Below are 22074 nucleotides of genomic sequence, written 5' to 3'. Positions count from 1 at the left end.
GTAGTCAGAGGGGCCATAGCTCTCTAGATTTAGTGAGGGTTCATCAGACTCTGTAATAATTTTTGGTAGTGTTAGGATTTCATCTTTGATAATACACCTAATACACACTACAAACCATGAAGCAAATATTTAAGATGTCATGTTTCTTTTATTCAAAGAAAGTCTCACAGGTAAAGCTGAAGATTCAGTCAGATGATGATGTTTGAATGGAAAAGAAGAAATAATTATGAAACATTAACACATGAAGAAGTTTCCTCTTTTGCTCCACAGTAGTTGGTCTTTAAAAAAAAAATTATACTTATTCCTGCATGTCAAGGAAAATTATACAGTTTTTTATGACTTAGATACTTAAAAAGGAGAAAAGAAAGGAAAAAATAAACCAACAAAAAATTCAAAAACTGAAGAAAAAATACAAAATCTCACACATAAGATGACTTTTCCTAAATATAATTGTAGCAAAAAAAAGACATTTCTTAGTAGTTACCATCTTTTCATGTACACATTAACTCTTCTCTCCACTAGTTAGAAGGGAATTACAGTGAAAGATTTTGACCCACCAATAGAAGTTGTTTCAGGCTGTGGTAATCAGTTGCTTAGCTCTTTCATCTACCATGTGAACATTAAGTACATGGCACAAGTTATTGCTTGTATGACCTCCTTTAGTAGGTTGGAATAATCATCAGATACTAATCCAAAATCAGCTACCTCAGAGGCTCACAGAGCGGGCAGTCATTTGGCATGAGAGATCCTAGTGAGGCATGCATTTTAAGAAGCTGGCATCCAAATCTAGAAATTTGTATTCTTATATTAAGTTCATGAGAACTGATAATCTTAGTATGCTACATGAATAAGTTGTATTTTACACACAATTGGTCAAATAAAATAGCCTGAACTTCAGGTTTGTTTAAGCTTGTATCAAACCAGAAATTTAATATTTATTAAACTATTTATTTCTTAAAGGATTGTTATTCTTAGATTTTTGATGGGGAAAAGCAAGTATTACCTACAGTGGTTCATGACCCAAAAGAAGATGGTAATATCTAAGGCAACTAATTGATATGATGATAATCAATGTGTAATAAAATACTAATAAACACATTTGTGATTATGCCCTTATTGGAAAAAGGTATGCTTTCTTTAATCATCAAAAACTAGAAGTTTCATATTGTTCTAACATTGCACTGATACAGTTGCAAATCTGATCCTACCTAAGTGGCAAATAAAGCTGAGGAAACAGTAAATGCTGAGTGCACGTTGCATACCACTCAGAGAATACAGCAAACAAACTGAAAAACCAGTTGTTTTTTAGGTAGAGTGATTTTAAATGGTACTTTTTTTGTAAGAGATTTTTAACAGTCAAAATCTGTTTGTATCAAATAGATTCTGACCTGACAAAATCAGTTACATTTGGAGAAACACCTTGTTTAAAGCACTGCTTCATAATTCAAAAGATTCAAAGTAGAATTTTATGTAAAAATATTTTTAGTTTGAAATGCACATTACTCATATACTCCATAACAATTTGGCCTTCTGACAAATAGAATATGTTAAGTAAGTACTGTTAAAACCTGGAAGATCTTTTGAAAACTAGAATTATTTTTACCTAAGAAATGTATGAAGAATTACACCAGTAATTAACAAGGGTAATTAATTCAACTAGTACAGATATGTATCACTCTCCAAGAGTCTCAGATAGTTCCAGCACTTTATTTAGAAATTTGAAATCATCTGTTATGTACAAAAAATGATTTTAATAATAAACTTAGGCAACCACAGTTCACCATCACCCTTTGACCACCATCAGAGAAGCAATGTTTAATTCGATGAGGCATTCATGTTAATGCCTCTCTGTATCTTACACAAGTTAGCTGAAAAGCTTTAATTTAATTTATTTGGTGAGTATTGCGTTTTTCCCTAATTTCATATTCAGGAGGGTAGTGTATAGAAGAGAAAGACTATAGACTACTTTGCCCTAAAAAATGTTTTGCAGAATTATACAAGAACCATATATCTTTTGTTTGGAAGGACCCTCTGGAGGCTGTCTAATCTGGCCTCCTGTTTCAAGAAGAACTTCTGCTTCCTCTAAACCAGCTATGACTATGTACAACAAAGACCTTAAAATCTCTTGACAATTGAATTTCCACAGATACTTTAGACACTGTATCTCAGTGTTGCACTACCTCTCATAATGAAGAAGGTTTTCTTATTATCCAAATGTCTTTTAGGTGTTTATTATTCATATCTTACATGACAGGCACACCTTACACTGCCATCCTGTCATGTAAGAAAAACAGCCTTTCGCCTTGCATGTAGCAAACTCCAACAGAAACTCCATAACATATTGAACAAGTGGTGGATCAGTCTAGCTGAGAAAACACAATTATGTGCAGACACAGGTGATCACAGAGGATTCTATGAAGCCCCGAAAACAGCATACGGGCCTTCATACCAAACCCAAAGTCCTCTACTCAGCACTAATGGTCAAACGCTTCTGACAGATAAAACCTCCGTTCTGAATCGATGGTCTGAATACTTTCAGATCATTTTCAGTGCCAGTTGTGTAGTCCAAGACTCAGCCATTCAGTCCATCACACAACAACTGGTAAAGTATGAATTGGATACTGCCCCCACTTTAGGAGAAACCCTCAAGGCCATACAGCAGGTGAAAATCGGCAAGGCAGCTGGGGTTGATGGAATTCACCTGAAGTCTGGAAACATGGGGGCCTTGCACTCCATGCTAAATTTCACAAGTTTGTGGTGTGCTGTTGGGAACTAGGTAAACTATCATCAGACCTTCGAGATGCAGTCATCATCACCTTATACAAGAAGAAAGGAATTAAATCAGACTATTCAAATTACCATGGTATTACTCTGCTCTCCATTGCTGGCAAAATCCTGGCAAGAATACTCTTGAACAGACTACTGCCCGCTATAGCAGAAGGAATTCTACCTGAAAGCCAATGTGGTTTCAGAGCCAAGAGGAGTACCATAGACATGGTGTTCGTTCTCAAACAACTGCAAGAGAAGTGTAGGGAAAAGTACCAAGGTCTCTATATAACCTTTGTTGACCTCACCAAGGCTTTCGATACTGTGAGGAGGAAAGGTCTATGGCAGATTTTGGAACACTCAGGTTGTCCCCCCATGTTCCTTAAAATGATCATCTCACTTCACAAGGATCAACACGGCCAATTCAGATACAGCAATGCACTTTCTGAGCCCTTTTTAATAGCTAATGGTGTGAATCAAGGCTGTGCTCTCGCACCAACCCTATTCACAGTCTTTTTCAGCATGATGCTCCAAAGGGCCACGGCAGACCTTGATGATCAGGACGGTATCTACATTTGATACCATACTGATGGAAGCCTATTCAACCTAAGGCGACTGAAGTTGCTGGAAGTTAGCTTAAAGAAGACAGAAGTTCTCTATCAACCAGCACCTCAGGAAGTCTTCCATCATCCCCATATCACTATTGGCCAATCAGAGCTCAAATCAGTTCAGCAGTTTAATTACCTAGGTAGCCTCATCTCCTCGGATGGTAAGATTGACGGAGAGATAGACAACAGGTTAGCAAAGGCATATAGTGCCTTCAGAAAGCTTCATAAGAGAGTTTGGCGAAATAAACACTTGAAGAAAAGTACCAAGATCAGCGTTTAACAGAGCCATAGTGCTGTCTACTCTCTCGTATGGATCTGAATCATGGATCATCTACCGCCACCACCTGCAACTCCTAGAACACTTCCATCAATGCTGCCTCCATACAATCCTAAACATCCACTGGTCAGATTATGTGACCAATACATCTGTTCTAGAACAAGCAGCAGTCACAAGTATCGAGGCCATGCTGCTGAGAACAAAGCTGCATTGAGCAGGGCATGTCTCAGGGATGAAGGACCACCGCCTCCCTAAGATCTTGCTCTATGGTGAACTTGCCACCTGCTGCGGCATGAGAGGAGCCTCGAAGAGGAGACACAAGGACTCCCTGAAACAGCATCTCAGCCTTGGCCATACTGATCAACATAACTGGTCTACTCTGGCCTCCAATCGGGAGGTCTGGAAACACACCATCTATAACGCTGCTGATACCTTTGAGAAAGCACACAGGATCACTCTTGAGGAGAAAAGACAACACAGAAAGAATCGTGTCTTGCAGAATATACCACCTAAGGAGTCTTTCTGCTGTGCCTTTTGCAGCCGGACGTGCCTATCTCGTATTGGCCTTTTTAGCCACCAGCGGGCTTGTAACAAACGTGGGTAGAGCCCTCCCCAAATCTTCATTTGCGAAGCTTGGCCATGACTGATTGACTGATTCATATCTACTTTTACAACCTACATTATGATCTTCTTAACATACTTAGCTGTCAGAAAAAATGAGAGGAAAAAACAGATACATGCCTTTCACTTTTTCAGGAGACCGTGTCATGGGAATCTTTGGAATAGTTTTTGTGATGTACTTTTGTTAACATATGGTCAAGTCTCACAGTTAAGAAAATTCACTGGTCTTGACTACTTCCAGCTCATGCTGCCTGGAAAACGACTCGGTGCCACAACACCCTAAGGCATCTACAAGTACTTTTTTCTATATATATCTGTGCAGACAAAACCATAGATTTTTAAGATGCTGCTGCATAAGTCCATATCCCAAAAGATATAACTCCTTAGCTTTAATGACCCTTGAATCAAGACATTAATCAAAAAATCAGGGGCCATTATTACCTTTACAAGATTGCTTTCATATAGAAAATAATAAAGCTTCTGTATATTCTGTTGTCTTTTTTAATAAATAAAAAGTCATGGAATCTGAGTCTGCAAGAAGTCCAACTTCAGATGACATTTCAGTGTTTAGAGCCTATAATAAACAATTACTTTAGAATCTATAGAACATGATTCAGCCCTCATAATATCACGTATGGCAGCATGAAGACAGTTATCCTCAGCACAGCATTTCCCTTCAGGAAATCTGAATACATCAGTGGTCAATAGGCAGAAATGCCACCTCCCACCCATCTCTCCAGAGGTAATATATTACTTACAGGCACCTGTGTAACACATGAGGCAGTTAAAATCTCCAGATCTTAATCTTCATTTCTTTATTAACTCATGGAAATACTTACCTTTTGTGAACAGTGGCATCTAAATTCTACATTTTTGAGTTAGTAATGTTTTACATTCAGTATTAAGTCATAGGATACAATGCTGTGGAACACTGAACACCTTGGGCAGAACGAAAGAAACAATCTGTCTTTAACTGTTGGTCAAGAACCTTTCCTCTGTAAAACATGACAGGGGTTTCTTGCTGTCCTCTAGCCCAAAAATCGATGGTGTCTGGATTCCTATAAACTAGCCCAGAATCGGCAGCCTGTAACCTTGCATCTTATTAAGTTTCATAAAAATTTCAGATACCTCTGGGGTCTGATCTAGCAGATATATTCAAAAGATATTTGACACACAAGCTCTTTTTAAAAGTGCAGTGGCAAAAACCTTCCACTTAAAAAGAACATGATTGCATAGACTACTAGTTAGGTCAAACCTTTTTGTTTTACGTGTTATATGAACTGTATGAACATACTGTGCCACAGGGATGGGAAAACATAATATTCTACTCCCCAAACAGGGTTTATAACAAAGATACAAAAGAATTCATCTTGTTTGTTCTTCTTACTCAAGAAATATGCTTTTTTTTTGGTTTTGTTTTGGTTTTGCTTTGTTTTTTTTTTCCACAATACACAGTTTGAGCAGGGAAAACTGAGAGGAAGCAGCATATTATATTTGAAAGTATTGTTTTTGTTGATAAGTCTTAGAATGGAACCATTTAATATGTATTTAACCCAAATATATGTCATCATGAAAGCATTGTGTTGGCTTAGGATTTTGAAAAATACAAAAATGCTGAGATGCTTCTTAATTTGAAACTAAAAATAGTAGTAACTTTTTGAACTGATAAAATTAATGTCATAGTTTATTTTAAAATGCAAGTTTATACTAGCATTCCATAGGATTTCTTCATATATAAAAGGTTTGAGGCTTCTTTCTATTTGAAAAATTAATTATGTACTCTTCTGTAGTTTATTTGGTAAATAATCACAACTGGAAGAATTTTTAAAATTCTTAACCTGTAAAAAAATTATCCGAAAATTAAATAGTCTGGATGAAGTGTTCTACAAAAACAAATAACCAAAGTTACAATAAATAACATTTTTCCTTGAAATATTTCTCCTCCTTTTCAGTACTCAACCATTCCAAATCATAAACTAAAGGTAATAATTGAGCAAAAGTAGTCCTACCAGTACTAATAGATGAAACATACTGTGAATGTTTTGAAGTTAATGTCTTAGAACATGAAACTTTGGTAAATATTTTATGAAATGTGCTGTGCATATGTACTTGCACTCCATCTTGATGAAGCTGAATAAATAACATAAAAAATTCTTCATCACATCCTGTTTTCATAGAGCTGAACAGCATCTGGCCTTTTATTTTATTCCTCAAGGTTAGCTGCTTTCCATTAGACTGTGGCTCTTTAGAATTTGTTCTGTTGTGTCAAAAACCCAAAGCTGACCCTTAGGAGATGAGCAAGAAAGAAAACACCATGCTTTATCTTCTCAGTATGGCAATTATCTTCCCCATATTGATTCCAGCTACAGTTCACTTGTGCTTCAAGGAACAGAAACATTAGATTCCAGCTCCTCAAACATCAACAATAACATAAGCTTCAGAAAATCAAAAAAAAAAAGAGACAGCGTTTTGACTTGTAATACAGGATCATCTTTCCTGTCTTACATCCCAGAGGGTGCACCAATCATCAAGTCTCAGAGGAACAGACTACTGAAGGCAATATACACACTGTAAAACTTCTCCAAGGAGTAATTTCAATTGCGACAGTAGATTATAATGTCAGAGGGCTGTCTATGGTTGAGTCTGAAGTTCATTAATGGAAAGGCAGGTGTTCTGTGCTAGGGAGCGCAGAAGACAAATGTGTCAGTCTTACCAAAATTTTTCAGCTGATCTTTTGAATTTAGGCAAGTGTTTGGTTGGGTTTTTTTATCTCATGATGATTTCGGTAAATCTACATGAAACTTGCAGACTTTTGGTGCAGCTGATTAAGTATATTGCTGTAGACAATGGCATCCTCAGAATCATAATCCAGAATCCTTTCTGATGATGATTTTGAAATTCTGTTTCCATTTTCCCCTTTCCACTGTTACTTCATTCTGTGAAATAATGTCTTATTTGTGGTAAGTAACCTTTTTTATTAACACACCAGAAAATGAACTTTTTAAGATGGTTTCCCATCCTGGTCAAACTTATTTTGTTCAGTTTAGCATAGTATAAAACTAGTAATCTCTGTGTAAGTAAATGGAACATGGCATACATCTTCTATTTGGTGTCAAACCATTTTGGTCATGCAAAGAGAGCCAAAACCTGATCCTCAAATTGCAATCAGAGAAACAATGACTGTGTGTTAAAAGGTTTTGATTTCGAATCTGCTAGGTTTGACACATTACTGCCAATAAGTATGACCTAGAATATAATTACAGAAAGGTTGATCTGTCATTCTAATAGATAAGTATATGTAAAAATATTAGGCCATTTCTGAATAGGCAAATACTCTAATTTATGTGTGAATTTAGAGGTTTTGCTGAATAGGCATTTTGGGGTGTGGTGTTGGGGTTTATTTCTGTTCAGAAGCTTGGAGAGGCATCACTTGCAGGCAATATAATCAAGTATCAATACTAAAACTCTGTGTGAAAATTACCTGTAGTGGGAAGAAAAAGAAAGAGAAATGCATTTGTCTTTTATGAATTTGATAAGAACAGCTTAAAATAAGGAAGTGCAATAAATTGTTTTAATACGTTTATTTAGGAAACAGGTCTGTAGTGTTACTTAATATATTTTCTTCACTGAAATGTGAGGCAAAAAATGGTAGTGTTGGTTACCTTGAGGTGCCCTAGCAACAATAACAGAGCTGCCACTTACAGCGGTGTGCTTGACGAAGCACTGTTCTCACACTCAATTAAACTATCATGTTGACAGGAGAGAAATGGATCCACTTTGCTACAGACTGTCAAACATGCTTTGCCTTCCAACCTCCATTATTCTATCTAAGTAAAATGTATCAAAACACTTAACTGTGCCTGTCACTGGGAAAAAATAGAATAAAATATGAGAATGGTTTTGAAAAGGGAAGTTCTGAATACCCTTCCCAACTTTCTGCAAACATTAGTAATATTACAGACACATTTCCAATTGTTAGAATGAAAAAGTTCCAAGGAACTTTCAGAAAGAGATATTGCATCCCTCTTTCTTTTATGATGCCTTTCTTATATCATAATTTTATTTTTGTCAGCAGATACTGATTTTCTTCTGCTGAAGTATAATCATATAAGGTCAAATTTTTGTCCTTTTTTGTTATTGCAATATGAAATTTCCTCATAGCCAGAAAAAGCACTGTATGAATGTAAGGCTATAGGCAGACTCCCCTCTCCTCATTATACAAACTCTCATTACATGGTAGTCTTGTTGGGACTGATGGTAGGAAAGTGGACAGAGAGCCACATTCTAGTGATTCCTGGATACTGCCAAACCACTTTTGGTGTTACAGACTGCCACAGAGTACATTTGTCCTTATGTGATGAAAGACATGAAATTCCCTGCTGAAGGAAAGCTAAATGGTAAAGGTCTCTTTAATCCTGCTGAGCAATGCTCTCATACAGCTGTGTAACTGACTTGTTTTGACATTAATTTAGCTCACTCTTCTTTCTGATGCTTTGAGACTGCAACAAAGAAGAATGTTTTGCCACACAGTTGTCCTCAACATTCTGCCAAGTAACTGTTAGCAGCTAAGCAAAGTGACATCTGTGCATGTGGCAATTGTCTTTAGTCTGAAGCTATTTCTCTTAAATCTAAGCCTGGGGGCTTGAATCATCATTTCCCTGCATCTTGCCAATTGCAGGGTGTTATTTTTGCACCCATTTTTTGTTTGGAAATAACTACTGAAATGAAAGACACTGAAAAAATAAACTCTGTTATCAAGTAGCATTTATATTTTTATTCTGATTTTTTTTCTCTACACTAATTTGAGCTCTCTGACAATTTGAAAAAAGTACAATTTAATGGGTCTGATTCAGAATTCAAGGCTTTCTAGCATTACTACCATTGAATAAATTCAATTTTTCATTCTATCCTAATTATTCAAAAGAATACATTGGAACTTTTTCCTCTGAGAAAGTAATTTACTTAAATAGAGATATCTAGTGTTATTTTGATGCTCTAAGCCATCCCACCTGGGCTCCAGCTGCTCCTCCAGATCCTGATACAGGTTTCCGTAGGTTCTATGGTAGGTCTGTGAAGCCCATTCACATGTCTTGAAAATTCAAGTACATCTAAAATAATACTAGATAACTAAGTTAATGCAAATTTATTGTAGCTGCATTTTCCCTTGTCTCACCCATACCCGCACAAGTAATACTTAGCATTGTCTCTACTTATCCAGAATAAAGATAACAATGAAACAAATATGTTGTCACCACATTTACTCTTCCTAATCCTGCAAAATAGATAGGCTTTCTGAATAACTTATTCTCATATATAGAAAGAGGAAATAATACTTATTCTCTAATAACTGAAATTTTGATTTTTGTAAACCAACAAGTTTGACCTCCATAACAAACAGAGGATACCTCAAAAATAATAAGAAAGTTGATTTTTTAACAGAGACAACATGTGGCCAGATCTTCAAGTTGCAGAAATTAGTATAGCACCATAAAAGTTGTTATCTCTTGCAAATTTGAAAAAACTGAGAATCTGAGTTCCGTTTGTAGTGTAAGAAATTTGTCTGTTAGAAACTTATGTACAAAGAATATGAAGAACTCACATTGGTATATACATATTGGTAAGACATGAACAGTAATATGAAGTAAAGAATATATCTTTTTACTTTGAGTAAAGACTTCAATGCTAAATTTAGCATACGTATGTAGACATGTAGTAATAAAGCTGATCTTTCACTTTACAATTGAGAATTAGAAAAAAGAATCATGCATAGTCAGTTTACAAAAGATTTGCTTAGAGGAAGATAAATGCAGGTCAGAAATTTTCTTTTGTCACCATGTCAGTCATGCACAGAGATTGAATTGCCTTACTGCACTCAGGATAAGATGCTTCTGTCCACATGACAAGAGTGAGAAGCATTGTGTTTAATTCCCAAATAATTTTAAACTTGTGCATGCAGAAGTTGCTGCCTTCTTTAAAAAGTGACTTTTAAGAAAAAGACATTTTAAAAAATCTTTATTTCCTTTTCATGAATAGGGAAAAGTTCCTTGATTAGCTTGAAAAGCCTCCATGAATAAGCTTTTTCTTTTCTTCTGAGTTGGAGGAAAAAAAAATACAAAATTATACAGAATAAATAGTAAATATAAATCTAGCAAGAATTCATTGCAAAAATAAACCTGCAGTGTTCTATGTTTTTTTAACCTATTTTCCCCACAACACTTTATTTTATTCTAATTTCAGAAAATATATTTTTGTACAAATAACTAAATATTATTATTCTTCCTCGTGTGTGTATTGTTGCAGTTATTCTGTCTGAGTGTTGCTTTTGGGTAGGGTGGGAAAGGACCTGTATTTGCACTTGGAAGTTCCTAGACACAGCAAACTCATTTTCTCCAAGAATATTTAAACCAGTACAGAAGTTATTTATATACATGTGTGTATATATATAAAAAATCAAACTTATTAAACGCAGTAACATATTTACAGCTGATTCTCAGTAGCCGTTCAAATTGCCCAGGATTATGAGTTGAAACACCAGTGATGCACAATATTTTATAGCAGCAGCTCAAGAAAAGTTTGTCCAAACTTAGGTAAAGCTATCAGACAGAGAAAGTAGCAAAAGGTTTGCTTTTTCGTCACTGAAGATGTTGGGTAAACATAATTACATATTTTTCCTTCCACATATGATACAGAATGCACATGACGAAGTTCCGTGTAAAATACTTAAATATTTGCAGGCTCTGGGTGCACACACAAAAATATTTTATCTTTTTTTCTTTTTAATTAACATTTAGTATGAAAACATTTCAATTCCTTTCATATTTATTATAAGGGTATTTTAAGTGTAGTTGTGGATGGTGGTCATGTATGCAGTGCATGTACTAACCTAACAAATACACTCTAGCCATATAAATACAAACACAAGTATTGGGGTTTTTTGGGTTTTCTTTAAGAAATCTAATTAAATGTGGGGTAAAAAAAGAAAGAGTAAGGGTAATGAATATTTTTCCATAGATTGGGTACAGAATGGAATGCCATACACACCTTTTTAAAGTTATAAGGAATATTGCAATAAGCAATCTTCCTCCCACAGTTCAATTACACAAAATTAATGTTTAATTTGGGGTGACACATATTTCCAGCACACAATCCCATGGCTTCCCACAGTGATCCCTGAGTTTTTCTTTGCTAGGATTACTGCTGTGCTTAAGTTCTGACTGTTGACCTGTTGTTATAAGGCACTTTTATTTACAATGGTTCCAACTTAAAATAGAATTAAAGAAATTCGGCCCCAACCCAAAATATTATCACTTCATGTTTGTTGCTCCAGGACTTCCAGGTAGTCAGGCTCGGCATGTAAGTTAGCCTTGAGTTCAAAATACTCATTTTTAGTTTGTTCTAGAAAAACCTTTCTTGGCCTGGAGTACATGAACGTCTCCATTAGCTTCAGCTCTTCATGTGCTCCAGGATAATGAACTTCCATGTCAGGCTGGAGCTGGACAATATTTTTCCTTAGGTACTCTGTGATCCCTAGTTGTTGGAGTTCTCTCTCTTTTTCAAGAATGTTTCTATACAAGCAGCTAGCATCCTGAAAAGACAGAAATTCAGCAGATTGATCTGTAGCCTTATATTTGACATTTGGACCTGTAAGCGGTGAACTGTTCTCTCTTTCCAGGAGACTTCGGCGAAGATATTTGGAATCGTTAGCTTCCTTCTCACTTCCCTCCTCCTGTTGTTGCTCAGTATGATTGGGGCTGAAGGATGGGCTGCGGTAGACCTGAACCATGGGGGTAACCATACGTTGCTCGTAGAGAGTTGCAGCTGGGCGCTCCGTTGTGTGGTGTGTTGTCTTATGCCCGTACATGCTGTACTGCAGGTGAACTGGGCTGCTGTCCCTCATTTGCTCATCCGCCTGTTTCTTTTTGCACCTTCGTCGCCGATGCAGAACGAGAACAACTATTCCTGCTGCGCAAAATACAATAGTTATAAACACAATGAGCAGTCCTAATATTAGAACAGAAAGTGGGACAGCATCTGTAAGGGACCGCAGGATGGTGTCTGCAGTGTTGGCAGTAGGAGAAGAAGTTGTCACAACTACAAAACTGGCATGAGTTGGTAGGGCAGGGTTCTTTATTAAACCTGGACACAAAACTTCACTGTTTAGGGATTTTAATTCCTTTTTTGCTAGATGCCCTGGAGATTTACAAAAAATATCACCCATCATGGTATTCTTACTCAGTTTTTGTATCCATTTTTGCAGCCCAACTGAATCACAGGTACAGTCCCAAGGGTTGTCTTCAAGTTCAATTTGTACCAGCATATCCAGCTCATCCAAGACATTGCTTACAGGCAAATGAGCAAATTGGTTTGTTTTTAGATTTAATCTAGTGAGGGGAATACCTGAAAAGATATGGGGTGGCAAAGCCTGCAGAAGGTTGTTATTTAAGTAGAGGACTTTCAGTTTTGGCATTGCATTAAATGTCCCTGGCAAAACTTCTTTGATGGCATTATATTCAAGGTACAAGTACTCAAGGTGCTGAAGGCCAAGAAAAAGATTCTGGCTTAACTTTGTAAGATGATTGCCATTGAGATATAATTTCTGTAGTCTAGTCAGATTCATAAAGGAACCTTCCTCAAGGATTTCAATGCGATTATTCCCCAGGTGAAGCATTTCCAGGCTGGTATAGTCCACCAGTTCTGATTTCAGTAATGTCTGAATAATGTTTCCAGCTAGAATAAGCTTTTTAGGATTTGGAGGAGGGGGTCCTAAATCAGATAGACTTTCAATATTTCGCTCCTGGCAGTGCATAAGAACTCCTGAGAGCATATGGCTGGTGCAGTGACAGGGGACGGGACAAGAGATTCCTGGAAACGTAGTAGGCTTTGAAGTTTGAAGCACTAAACTTGGTTCTTTAGTATGAGCTTTCAGAAGAGGAATCACCTTAGTCGATAGGAGGCTATCACTGATAGAGGTGGTTACAACCAGGGGCAGTGACCCTGAAGGATCTTCAAGTTCATTGACAGGATGAGTGGGACAAAGTGATTCTTTTTTCAACCGGCTTAAGATGCTGCCTTTAATAACTGAAGGACTATTGCATACAACATCACCTATTATTGACTGAGGAGGCATGTTTTCTAGCCATATCTTCAGCTGCAACAAATCACAGTTACAGACCCATTTATTGTCTTCCAGCTGAAGGTCTAGTATTCTACCAATGTGTTCCAAAAAGCCAACATAGGGCAGTGTCTGTAACTGGTTTCCACGCAGATCTAAATGGGTCAATGGTACAAAACGAAATATGTTTGGAGGAAGAGATTCAATGGCATTATCATTCAAAATAAGCACTTTAAGCCTGTTGAGCTTGCTAAAGGCACTTGCTTCAATCACTGTGATGAAATTGTTGTCTGCTTGAAGAAACTCCAAATTTTCCAATCCATTAAACGTATCTTCTTTAAGTGTTTCTAAAGAATTGTGATTGATATGAAGTTGTTTAAGAAGGCTGAGACCATTGAAAGCCCCAGGCTCAATATCTGCAATATTGTTAAAACCAAGATGTAGAGAGACAGCATTAACAAGGCCAGCAAAATCATTCATGTGTAACATACTCAGGCCATTGTTTAACAGATTAAGATGGAAAGGCCGTGATGGTGGGACATTTATTTCTGATACCGTCTTGATGCCTCTTTCATCACAGTTTATAATAATGGTATCATCCTTTTCTTCACAGGAACACAGACTCTGACAAGATCCTCTGACTGAAGAAAAAGAGGGCTGTGACTGGAAAGGATCAGATGCAACCACAACTGAATATAGAATAAAAATCCAAAGCTTCATCTTGTCCAGCAGATTCTAATAAAAAACATAAAAAGAAAAAAAAAGGAAAAGGAAAAGTAATAGAGTCATGATTTCACAGGATTTGGGTTGTGGGGTTTTTTTCCTGGAGCAAGAGAGAGAAAAAGTATTCCTAATGCTTGCCATTGAGCTACACCGTCTTTTAAACAATATTATGTTGTGCAAAGCAATTGAATTATTTTCTAATATAAGAATATATATTTAGTTTAATGTACTGAATCAATAAACAGTCATAAGAGGAGATAATCAAGAGTGTGTTGCCTTTATTTATATGCTATACAGACTTTCAGTGGACAGCAGTAATAAGTTACTGTTCCAAGCAACTTATATAGAAACTAATATAATATTTTGGATCATTGCTTTGTGTCACCAAAGCACTGCAAATTCTAAGAGTACCTTGCTAAGTTTAACTTAATGTTATCCAGCTGCTGATGAGAAGAAATAAGGTTTGGTTTGGTTTAACAAGCCCATTCAGTCAGGATACAGGGAATTTCCCTTTGGTTCTGCATTATGTATGGAAATCAAAGTGTATTTCCTCTGCAATCCTTGTACCCACAAACTGAAAAGGAAGTAGACAAAATAATTATTTTTCTTTACTTAAATTTTAATGCGTATATTGTTGTTTGTAATTATTTAGGGAAAGAGGGACCACAACACAGTCGTGTAATGTTTGCATATAATATACACATAAAAAAATTTATATACACAATTAAAGAAAAAAGAAGAAAGAACTGACAATGCAGTTCATGTCAGAAGAAACAAGTAAGCAAGGACAAATTTGTTTTGAGATTAATATTAGACTCCTTCTGATTATTATAATCATCAGTTATCACAAAACTTCTGAAATGTATATGGCACTGACTGTGCTTTAAAATTAAAAATTATCACCAGTGTCATCCATATGATATGTAATATGATCATCACCTTTCAAGCTGATCTTGATCTTTGCAACACCTGGCAAATGCATCATTACAATACAACTATGGAGTCACAAATGAAATTTAGATGTTTAAAACAATCATTTATAATTGGTTTGAACTAACTTGTGCTGCACTCCATTGAAATATTCTCTGTTTCTTTCTGTCAAGGCTGCCAATTAGCAAGAACAATAGTATCTCTTGATATATGAGGTAGAGTGAAATCAATGTTTATAATCTTTAATTAAATATTTACACATATCCTAAAGATTAAAAAAAAATTAAAAATCTTAAAATGGAATGGATGATTTATAAATCAGTAACTTTTATGGGCTGTGATATTTATTTGAGGATTCTCAAGGAATCTGTCTAAGCAGGATTCTTAAGTAATCCATCTAATAAAGGTAAGTTGGTCTTTCCAACTAAGCTATTGAAACACTGAGTACAGAATTCACTACACAACCAGTTGTGTTAATTTCTGAAAGATCAGAACCTTTTACGAGGATCAATTCAGTTAAATGCATGAATATTCTTTTAGTGTGGTCACATGATTTGGCATCTCATCAATCCATATTTTAATTATCATATACCTTGGTTACTGGAGACAACACTTCTCAAGGCTTCCCTTAGAACAGATTGTAAAGATTTACACATGCAGGCATTTAAATGCTGTGGTATGAGTTTTACATACACACATACAGAAAGAACAACAGCTAATGTGTGCACAGTGAATTATGTTTTTCTCCATTAGTAGCTCCTGATAAGTGGGAGTAGAAGCATGAGAAGTTGCAAGTGCAATTCACAGTGTGAGAAAAAGTGTCCCTAAAAATAAGCTTTTATCTTTGTTTCAATAGAACAAATGGGTTTACTGTCTCATATAATACTCCCTGAACTCCAGTTGCCTATGTTTAATATATATGCCTTTAAGTCTGTTTTCCTAAGAAGTATTGGATAAGACACAACATGTCAAGATGTTATTTTGAAGTATGCAGAATAATTCCAGGATCATATTATGCTAGAGATTTATTTTTGCTTTACATGTATCACTACCCTTCCCAGTGACCCAAGGTAAAAAATATATAAGCTCTTGACACAGATGCCAGCTTCAAAACAACTGCATGACTAATTCAACTTTATTTCTGTACACTTTTCTCATCAGAAATTCCAGCGTCAACCTGCATCAAATTCAAACTGCACTTATAAAGTCCCTGAGCAAAATTAAATCAAAAGAAAAAAAATAATAATCTGAAAGGCATGTTGCATTGTAGTGCATTTTGAGAAATTAGGTTATAAAAATGAAAGCCCTTCTCTCAGAGATGAAAGTAACAACATTTGTAACCAATTGGAAAACATTCGCATTTTAATCATCGTCATATTTTTGTGAGCAGCCAGAACTCTCACACAGACTTATATACACACAGTAAAAATTAATAGGAAGGTTGTATTCTTTTTTTCCTCTTTCCCAGCTTTTTTCTTTTTCTAAACACTCAGAAATACGTAATGAAGTTCTCAGTGGGCTACTATTGTAAAATAAATACTCCTTTCAAATAATAGATGATTAGCATTTAACTGAAAGAATTCAGAATACAATAAAATTTAATTTAAAATTCTTGACAAAGCTGACCTTTTTTTATTCCACGTGGTGAAGTTTTTCAGAAAATTCTACATGGTAACATAAGGTGCCTTTTTTTTTTAACATCTGCTTTCATCTAAGTCTACATACTGTAACTGCTGACTACATACTGTAACTAAGGTCTGTAGGAATTCTAAAAGAGTAAAAAATGTCATGGTCTTTTCTATGAGGCAAAGTTGAATACTTTCAGAAGTAGTCACCTTACAGCAAAGACATCACATGCTTGATAAGTAATAATTTATGTGTTTTTACAACATTGAAATAGCTTGTTTCATTTGTTGGGCTTTATTTGTTAGTTTGTTTTAATTCAGCTATTTAAAAAATGTATGCTGAAGATTTTCAAAGCCTCAAGCTAAGAATTGGTAATTTCTGAAAGCCTTCAGGATTGTTTATTAAATTCTGAAGGAAATCACAGTCAGATGATGCATTTAAGACCACTCTTGCACTTCAGGAAATAAAAACAAACACCCATTTCTCTCCCCTCAAGGGATTCAAAAACAGCATTCCCTTAATACACACATTCTACACAGTTAGCAGTTTGAATAAACGTACCAGGCAAACTGTTTAAAATACAGTACAAATTGCCATGCTTTAATATAAAAGTTATACAAAGTCATGAAGAAAAATAAATTCAACTTGTACTGGGAAATTAAATTCTCGTGTGCTAAGCTAACTAACTGGAATCTTTCTTACCTGTACAGCAGTAACACTCCCTGAAACACTCAGCAATGCACAGTTGGAGCAGCTGCTTCAATGCAATGTAAATTTTCCTGGTGAAAAATGCACACTTTCTTCCAAGTTTCACTTTGCTGCAAGCTCTAGTAATACTACAGCTCCATAAAGTTAAAATCCTTGTTCAGAAGACAAAGTACAAAGCATTCAACTGAAAAAATCTTCCAGGCAGCCGTGCACATCAGACCATCCTGCAAGCAGTTGTCCTTTTTCCTCAATTAAAATTCACAGCATACTTCACAGCTAGGCTGACTTTTCTGCATATAGTTAACTGTTTGCAAGCATTTGGATGCAGTAAATAAACAAGATGCTCAGCAGAGCTTGACTTGATCACTTGGTTTGTCAGATTTTTAGATGCAAGCTGCTCCTGTGTTCTCTCTGTTCTTTCTAGTCTTTCCTGTTAGCTCAGTTTGTTATTAGTCAGATTGCCAGGGGCTGGGAGGTAGGCGTAAATAAAGAGACTTCTTGGCTTTTGACTCAGCCTTTAAGCCCTTCCCCACTAGAGAGCTTTAATCTGCCAATGTCATTTAATACAAGATACAGCTCCACCTTGAGACGGATCAGCTCCTCCTCCTTCTCCTGCAATTTCTCTCACCTCCTTTTTCCCTTATCTAAGTGAAGCTCGGAAAGTAAAAGTCAACTAAATATCTTCTAGATTCCTTAAAGACTGTAAATGACTGATTTTGCAAAGTAATAAACATCCACTACAGCTTTTGCAGTTTGTTCTCTTGGGTAGATCTTGTATTTAATTTGTATCTGCAAATGCTTGCTTTAGAAACCTGAAAGCATTCCAGCCCAAATACAATCCACAAAACACACCACAAGGGAAACCTTGTCCTCTGGAAAATACGTCTATCACATTGAAGTGTAGAATTATTCAAGTATATAAATGAGACAGCTCTCAATCCAGTTCACTCAATGTGACTGGGATAGGGGTGAGTATCTACAGTTGTACATACTTTATTTCTGAAAAAAAAGAAAAACAAATTGTGGAATATTGGTGCTTATGCTTGCACAGCAACATCCATCAGTCCTTTTTAAAACTGCCCATCTTGTTCTGTGGGAAGAAGACTGGGTTGATTGTAATAGTCTGTTTTACAGATGTTGGCACAGTGTGTTGGTATCTGTCCATGTGAGATTGTATTGCATTTGCATGAAACATTGCTTTGATAAAAAACCGTCTGGTTTAGGAGAGGACATTTTTAAAGACATGTATCATGCTGGAGGTATTATTTTCTTTGTGCTCATAAACAAGTAATTAGCAGATATAGCAGGGTGACATGAAAATGTTTATTCTATGGAAGGAAAATTTTCTTTATCCCTCTTGCACTGCAAGGGATGGTTTTATAGACTGCAAATGCTACTTGCTTGTTCATCCCACTGTCACGGAGCCACAAAACCTTTGGGTAAGCAACAATAGGTCTGGTGCTCTGGCGTAATTACCCTCTAGAACGTAGCATTTCTGTTTTGTTCTTGTTCTGCCTTAGATTACTTGACAGATTGTTTACTACAGCCTCCAACCAGTCAGATTCCCATTACTGCGTTTGTACAGACAGCTCTCTAGATGGCCTCATCGGCTTTTAAAGGGGTACTGTAATGTTCTGTTCCATTTGATGAAGGCTATCAAGATCTTGTCCTATATTTATATCCACACACATAGACATAAATGTTTATATATAGGCATATGCACACGTCTTATTAGAATGAGTTCCTCAGTACCTAATATTCCAAAGATAAAATATGTAATATAGCAAAATAATAAAAAAAAAAAAAAGATGAAATGCTCCTAAGGAACAGCAACAATTTGATTTCCATTCATTTCAACACATTTCAACATATTTGACTGCACTTGCTATTTTTAATGAGCCTTGCCACTCTGTCTAGACTTGCAGACATTTTAAGGCTCAGAGGTTCTCAGCTATCTGTGACCAGCCAAATAAATAATTATATTCTTTATTAATTTTGAATTTATGAATTTTAAGTCATATTATTTCTAATTTTTACAAGACATTTTACAAGTCTTTCCACTTCACTTGTGGTTGGCTGTTTGAGATGGAAATGTATATAGAGACATTCACACCAGAAGTGAAAACAACATCATTCTTTTCTTTTCAGGTGACATCCACAAGAATAAAACCTGATCACAAAAATATTTCCAGAAATCAACTTCTAAAAATAGGACAGCATTTCCTAACCTAACCGTACGGAATTAAAAATCAATGAGAATATTTATCAATATTTCTCTTTCCAAAAACTTCATATTTACCAGCTTTATAAAAATATGGTTAATGATTATCTTTCTACCACAATTTTATGAATCATTAAGCAGATTATTATAAAGAATGTGATTCTGCACATGCACCTCATGGACAGTGTTGAACTGACATAGAGTTTGTATCTTTTACTTCAAATATTTGCCTTTATCAATTACTCTGACAATTTTAAATTTTGTGAAGCTTTAGAAATAAAATCTGAAGCTCTCAGGGTTAGTTATTTCCAAAAGAGACCTTAAGCTTCTATGTCATTCCTCTTTACCCCTTCACAAAGAACTGCATCTCCATAGACCAGAAATGAGACCATACTCTATGACTATATATATATATATAGTGCAGATCTCTCTTTCAGTGAGTTTTTCTTGTCAATACTTAGGTGTAGAGAAATTTCAATTTTCTTAAGCATGTAAATCTTGTATTAAAACCTTAAAAAAGAATGTTTAATATTGGACACCATGTTTTATTGAATTCTGTGTTATATGGTAAGCCGTGCAGGTTTCTTTACCTGTATAAATCTCAGAGGAAACACCTGATCCTGAATTATGTAATTTGTAAAATTTGATATGACCATAAAATGTCCCTGTAGACTCTCACTGAATCTATTGGTTTTTTTCTGAGCAATACATTCCCTCTGTTCAGGAAAATTCTGGACACTACAGGGACACCCATAAGAAGCAGTGTAAAGGTCTCTCACACTCTCTCAGTCAAGACTCACTAATACTACATCTAGATTACTATGAAGAGTGTTCTCCATAAAAACGCTGTTAATTTGTAATGTGGATATTTACGGATTGCTCTTCCAAATGTGAATTTTCATGGTGCTCTACTCATTTATTTGTAATTTCAATGTTAAAAATATCAAGAGAAATAAGGATCTTCATTTTCTATTTCAGTGGAAAGAAAAGGCCTCCTCCCCCATCATTCACAACTCATCATCATTTCTCAGAATGCACATGAGGAGCCATTGATTCAACACAAGTTGTAGGAAGCAAGTAATATATCTTTCTTTGCCTGCAAGAAGCTGCTAGTCCTTATCAACAACTTTTCATCTATATTTCTGGCAACATGAACCCTTTGAACTCTGAATAGGTACTGGTCTGAAAGCTTAAGATATTATGCTGAAAGGAAATGTTTTCAGGGAACAACTAAGTAGCATTTGAATATTCACACCTGAGACAGCCTGCTGAGGAACTCAAAACTCATATATATAGTATACATGAAAATTGCATATAGAAGAACAGTCAGCAAGGCTAAGACTTAACTAAGTAGGATCAGAGAACATGGCACATGCACATACACACATATAAAACAAAAAAAAAACCAACATAATGTGACATAGCTATAATTATGGAAGCTACCAGTGCCTACGATATTATTTAATTCAACTACAGAACACTTATTTTCCTCACAGAATTACTGTCCCTTTTTATGTACTGTGATAGGTCTTACTTCTGTTCTGAATACTCTGTGTGGCTTTTTGCAGTCATGAACCCATTGCAATTGTCAGTGCAGGTCAGGATTCCCCTCTAAAAGTCGTATGCAGGCTTAGGGGCTATTCTCCAAGAATTTAGTTTCATTTTTATATGAACCTTATTGAGAGAAAATTCTCTGAAAAATTTCTGAAAAATATCTTCAATTTATAAGAAAACAATCAAGTTAAAGGAACAAATTTCTATTACCCTAACGCAGTTTCTAAGTACATTAACTTAGACCCATATATGCATGCCTAATATACAAGTATACAAATTATAAAATCATGGAATCATAGAATGATTTATGTTGGAAAGGACTTTAAAGATCATCTAGTTTCAATCCCCCTGCCATGCGTAGGGGCACCTTCCACTAGACCAGGTTGATCAAAGCTGTGTCCAACCTGGCGTTGAACACTGCCAGGGATGGGGTATCCACAACTTCTCTAGGTGAACTGTACAAGTGCCTCACCACCCTCACAGTAAAGAAATTATTCCTAACATGTAATCTAAACCTACCTGCCTTCAGTTTAAAGCCATTGCCCCTTGTCCTGTCACTACATGCCTTTGTAAAAATTCCCTCGTCTAGATTTCTTGTAGGCCCCCTTCAAGCATTGGAAGGCTGCTAGGGGGTCTCCTCAGAACCTTCTCTTCTCCAGGCTGAACAAGTCTCTCAACCTGTCATCATAGGAGAGGTACTCCAGCCCCATGATCATCTATGTGGCCCTCCTCTAGACTCACTCCAACAAGTCCATGTTATTATGCTGGGAGCCCCAGAGCTGTATGAAATGCCCCAAATCCTTCTCCTCAGGGTTGCTCTCCATATATTCTCTGTCCAGCCTGTATTTTTCCTTTGGATTGCTCTGACCCATATGCAGGATCTTATCGAACTTCATGAAGTTTGCATTGGCCCACCTCTCAAACCTGT

The 22074-nt window shown here is 36.0% G+C and overlaps 1 protein-coding gene across 1 annotated transcript; it reads right to left on the bottom strand.

The window, feature by feature from the left end:
- Positions 1-11196: 11196 nt before the first annotated feature.
- Positions 11197-17905, bottom strand: SLITRK6 (SLIT and NTRK like family member 6). The gene is made up of 2 exons (XM_032680759.1): positions 17366-17905; positions 11197-14119 (listed from the first exon to the last, which is right to left on the bottom strand). The coding sequence occupies exon 2, from the start codon at positions 14102-14104 to the stop codon at positions 11582-11584; it is 2523 nt and encodes an 840-aa protein (XP_032536650.1). The 5' UTR covers positions 14105-14119; positions 17366-17905; the 3' UTR covers positions 11197-11581.
- Between the last annotated feature and the right edge of the window lie 4169 nt (positions 17906-22074).

Source organism: Chiroxiphia lanceolata, chromosome 2, assembly GCF_009829145.1.
Source record: "Chiroxiphia lanceolata isolate bChiLan1 chromosome 2, bChiLan1.pri, whole genome shotgun sequence".
Lineage (NCBI taxonomy): Eukaryota > Metazoa > Chordata > Aves > Passeriformes > Pipridae > Chiroxiphia > Chiroxiphia lanceolata.
The sequence above is the reverse complement of the archived record's forward strand: the minus strand, read 5'-3'. Positions and strand labels throughout refer to the sequence as shown.

Bases quoted from the DNA above. Each gene is read 5' to 3' on its own strand.
- SLITRK6 (XM_032680759.1), bottom strand. From the start codon at position 14,104: ATGAAGCTTTGGATTTTTATTCTATATTCAGTTGTGGTTGCATCTGAT.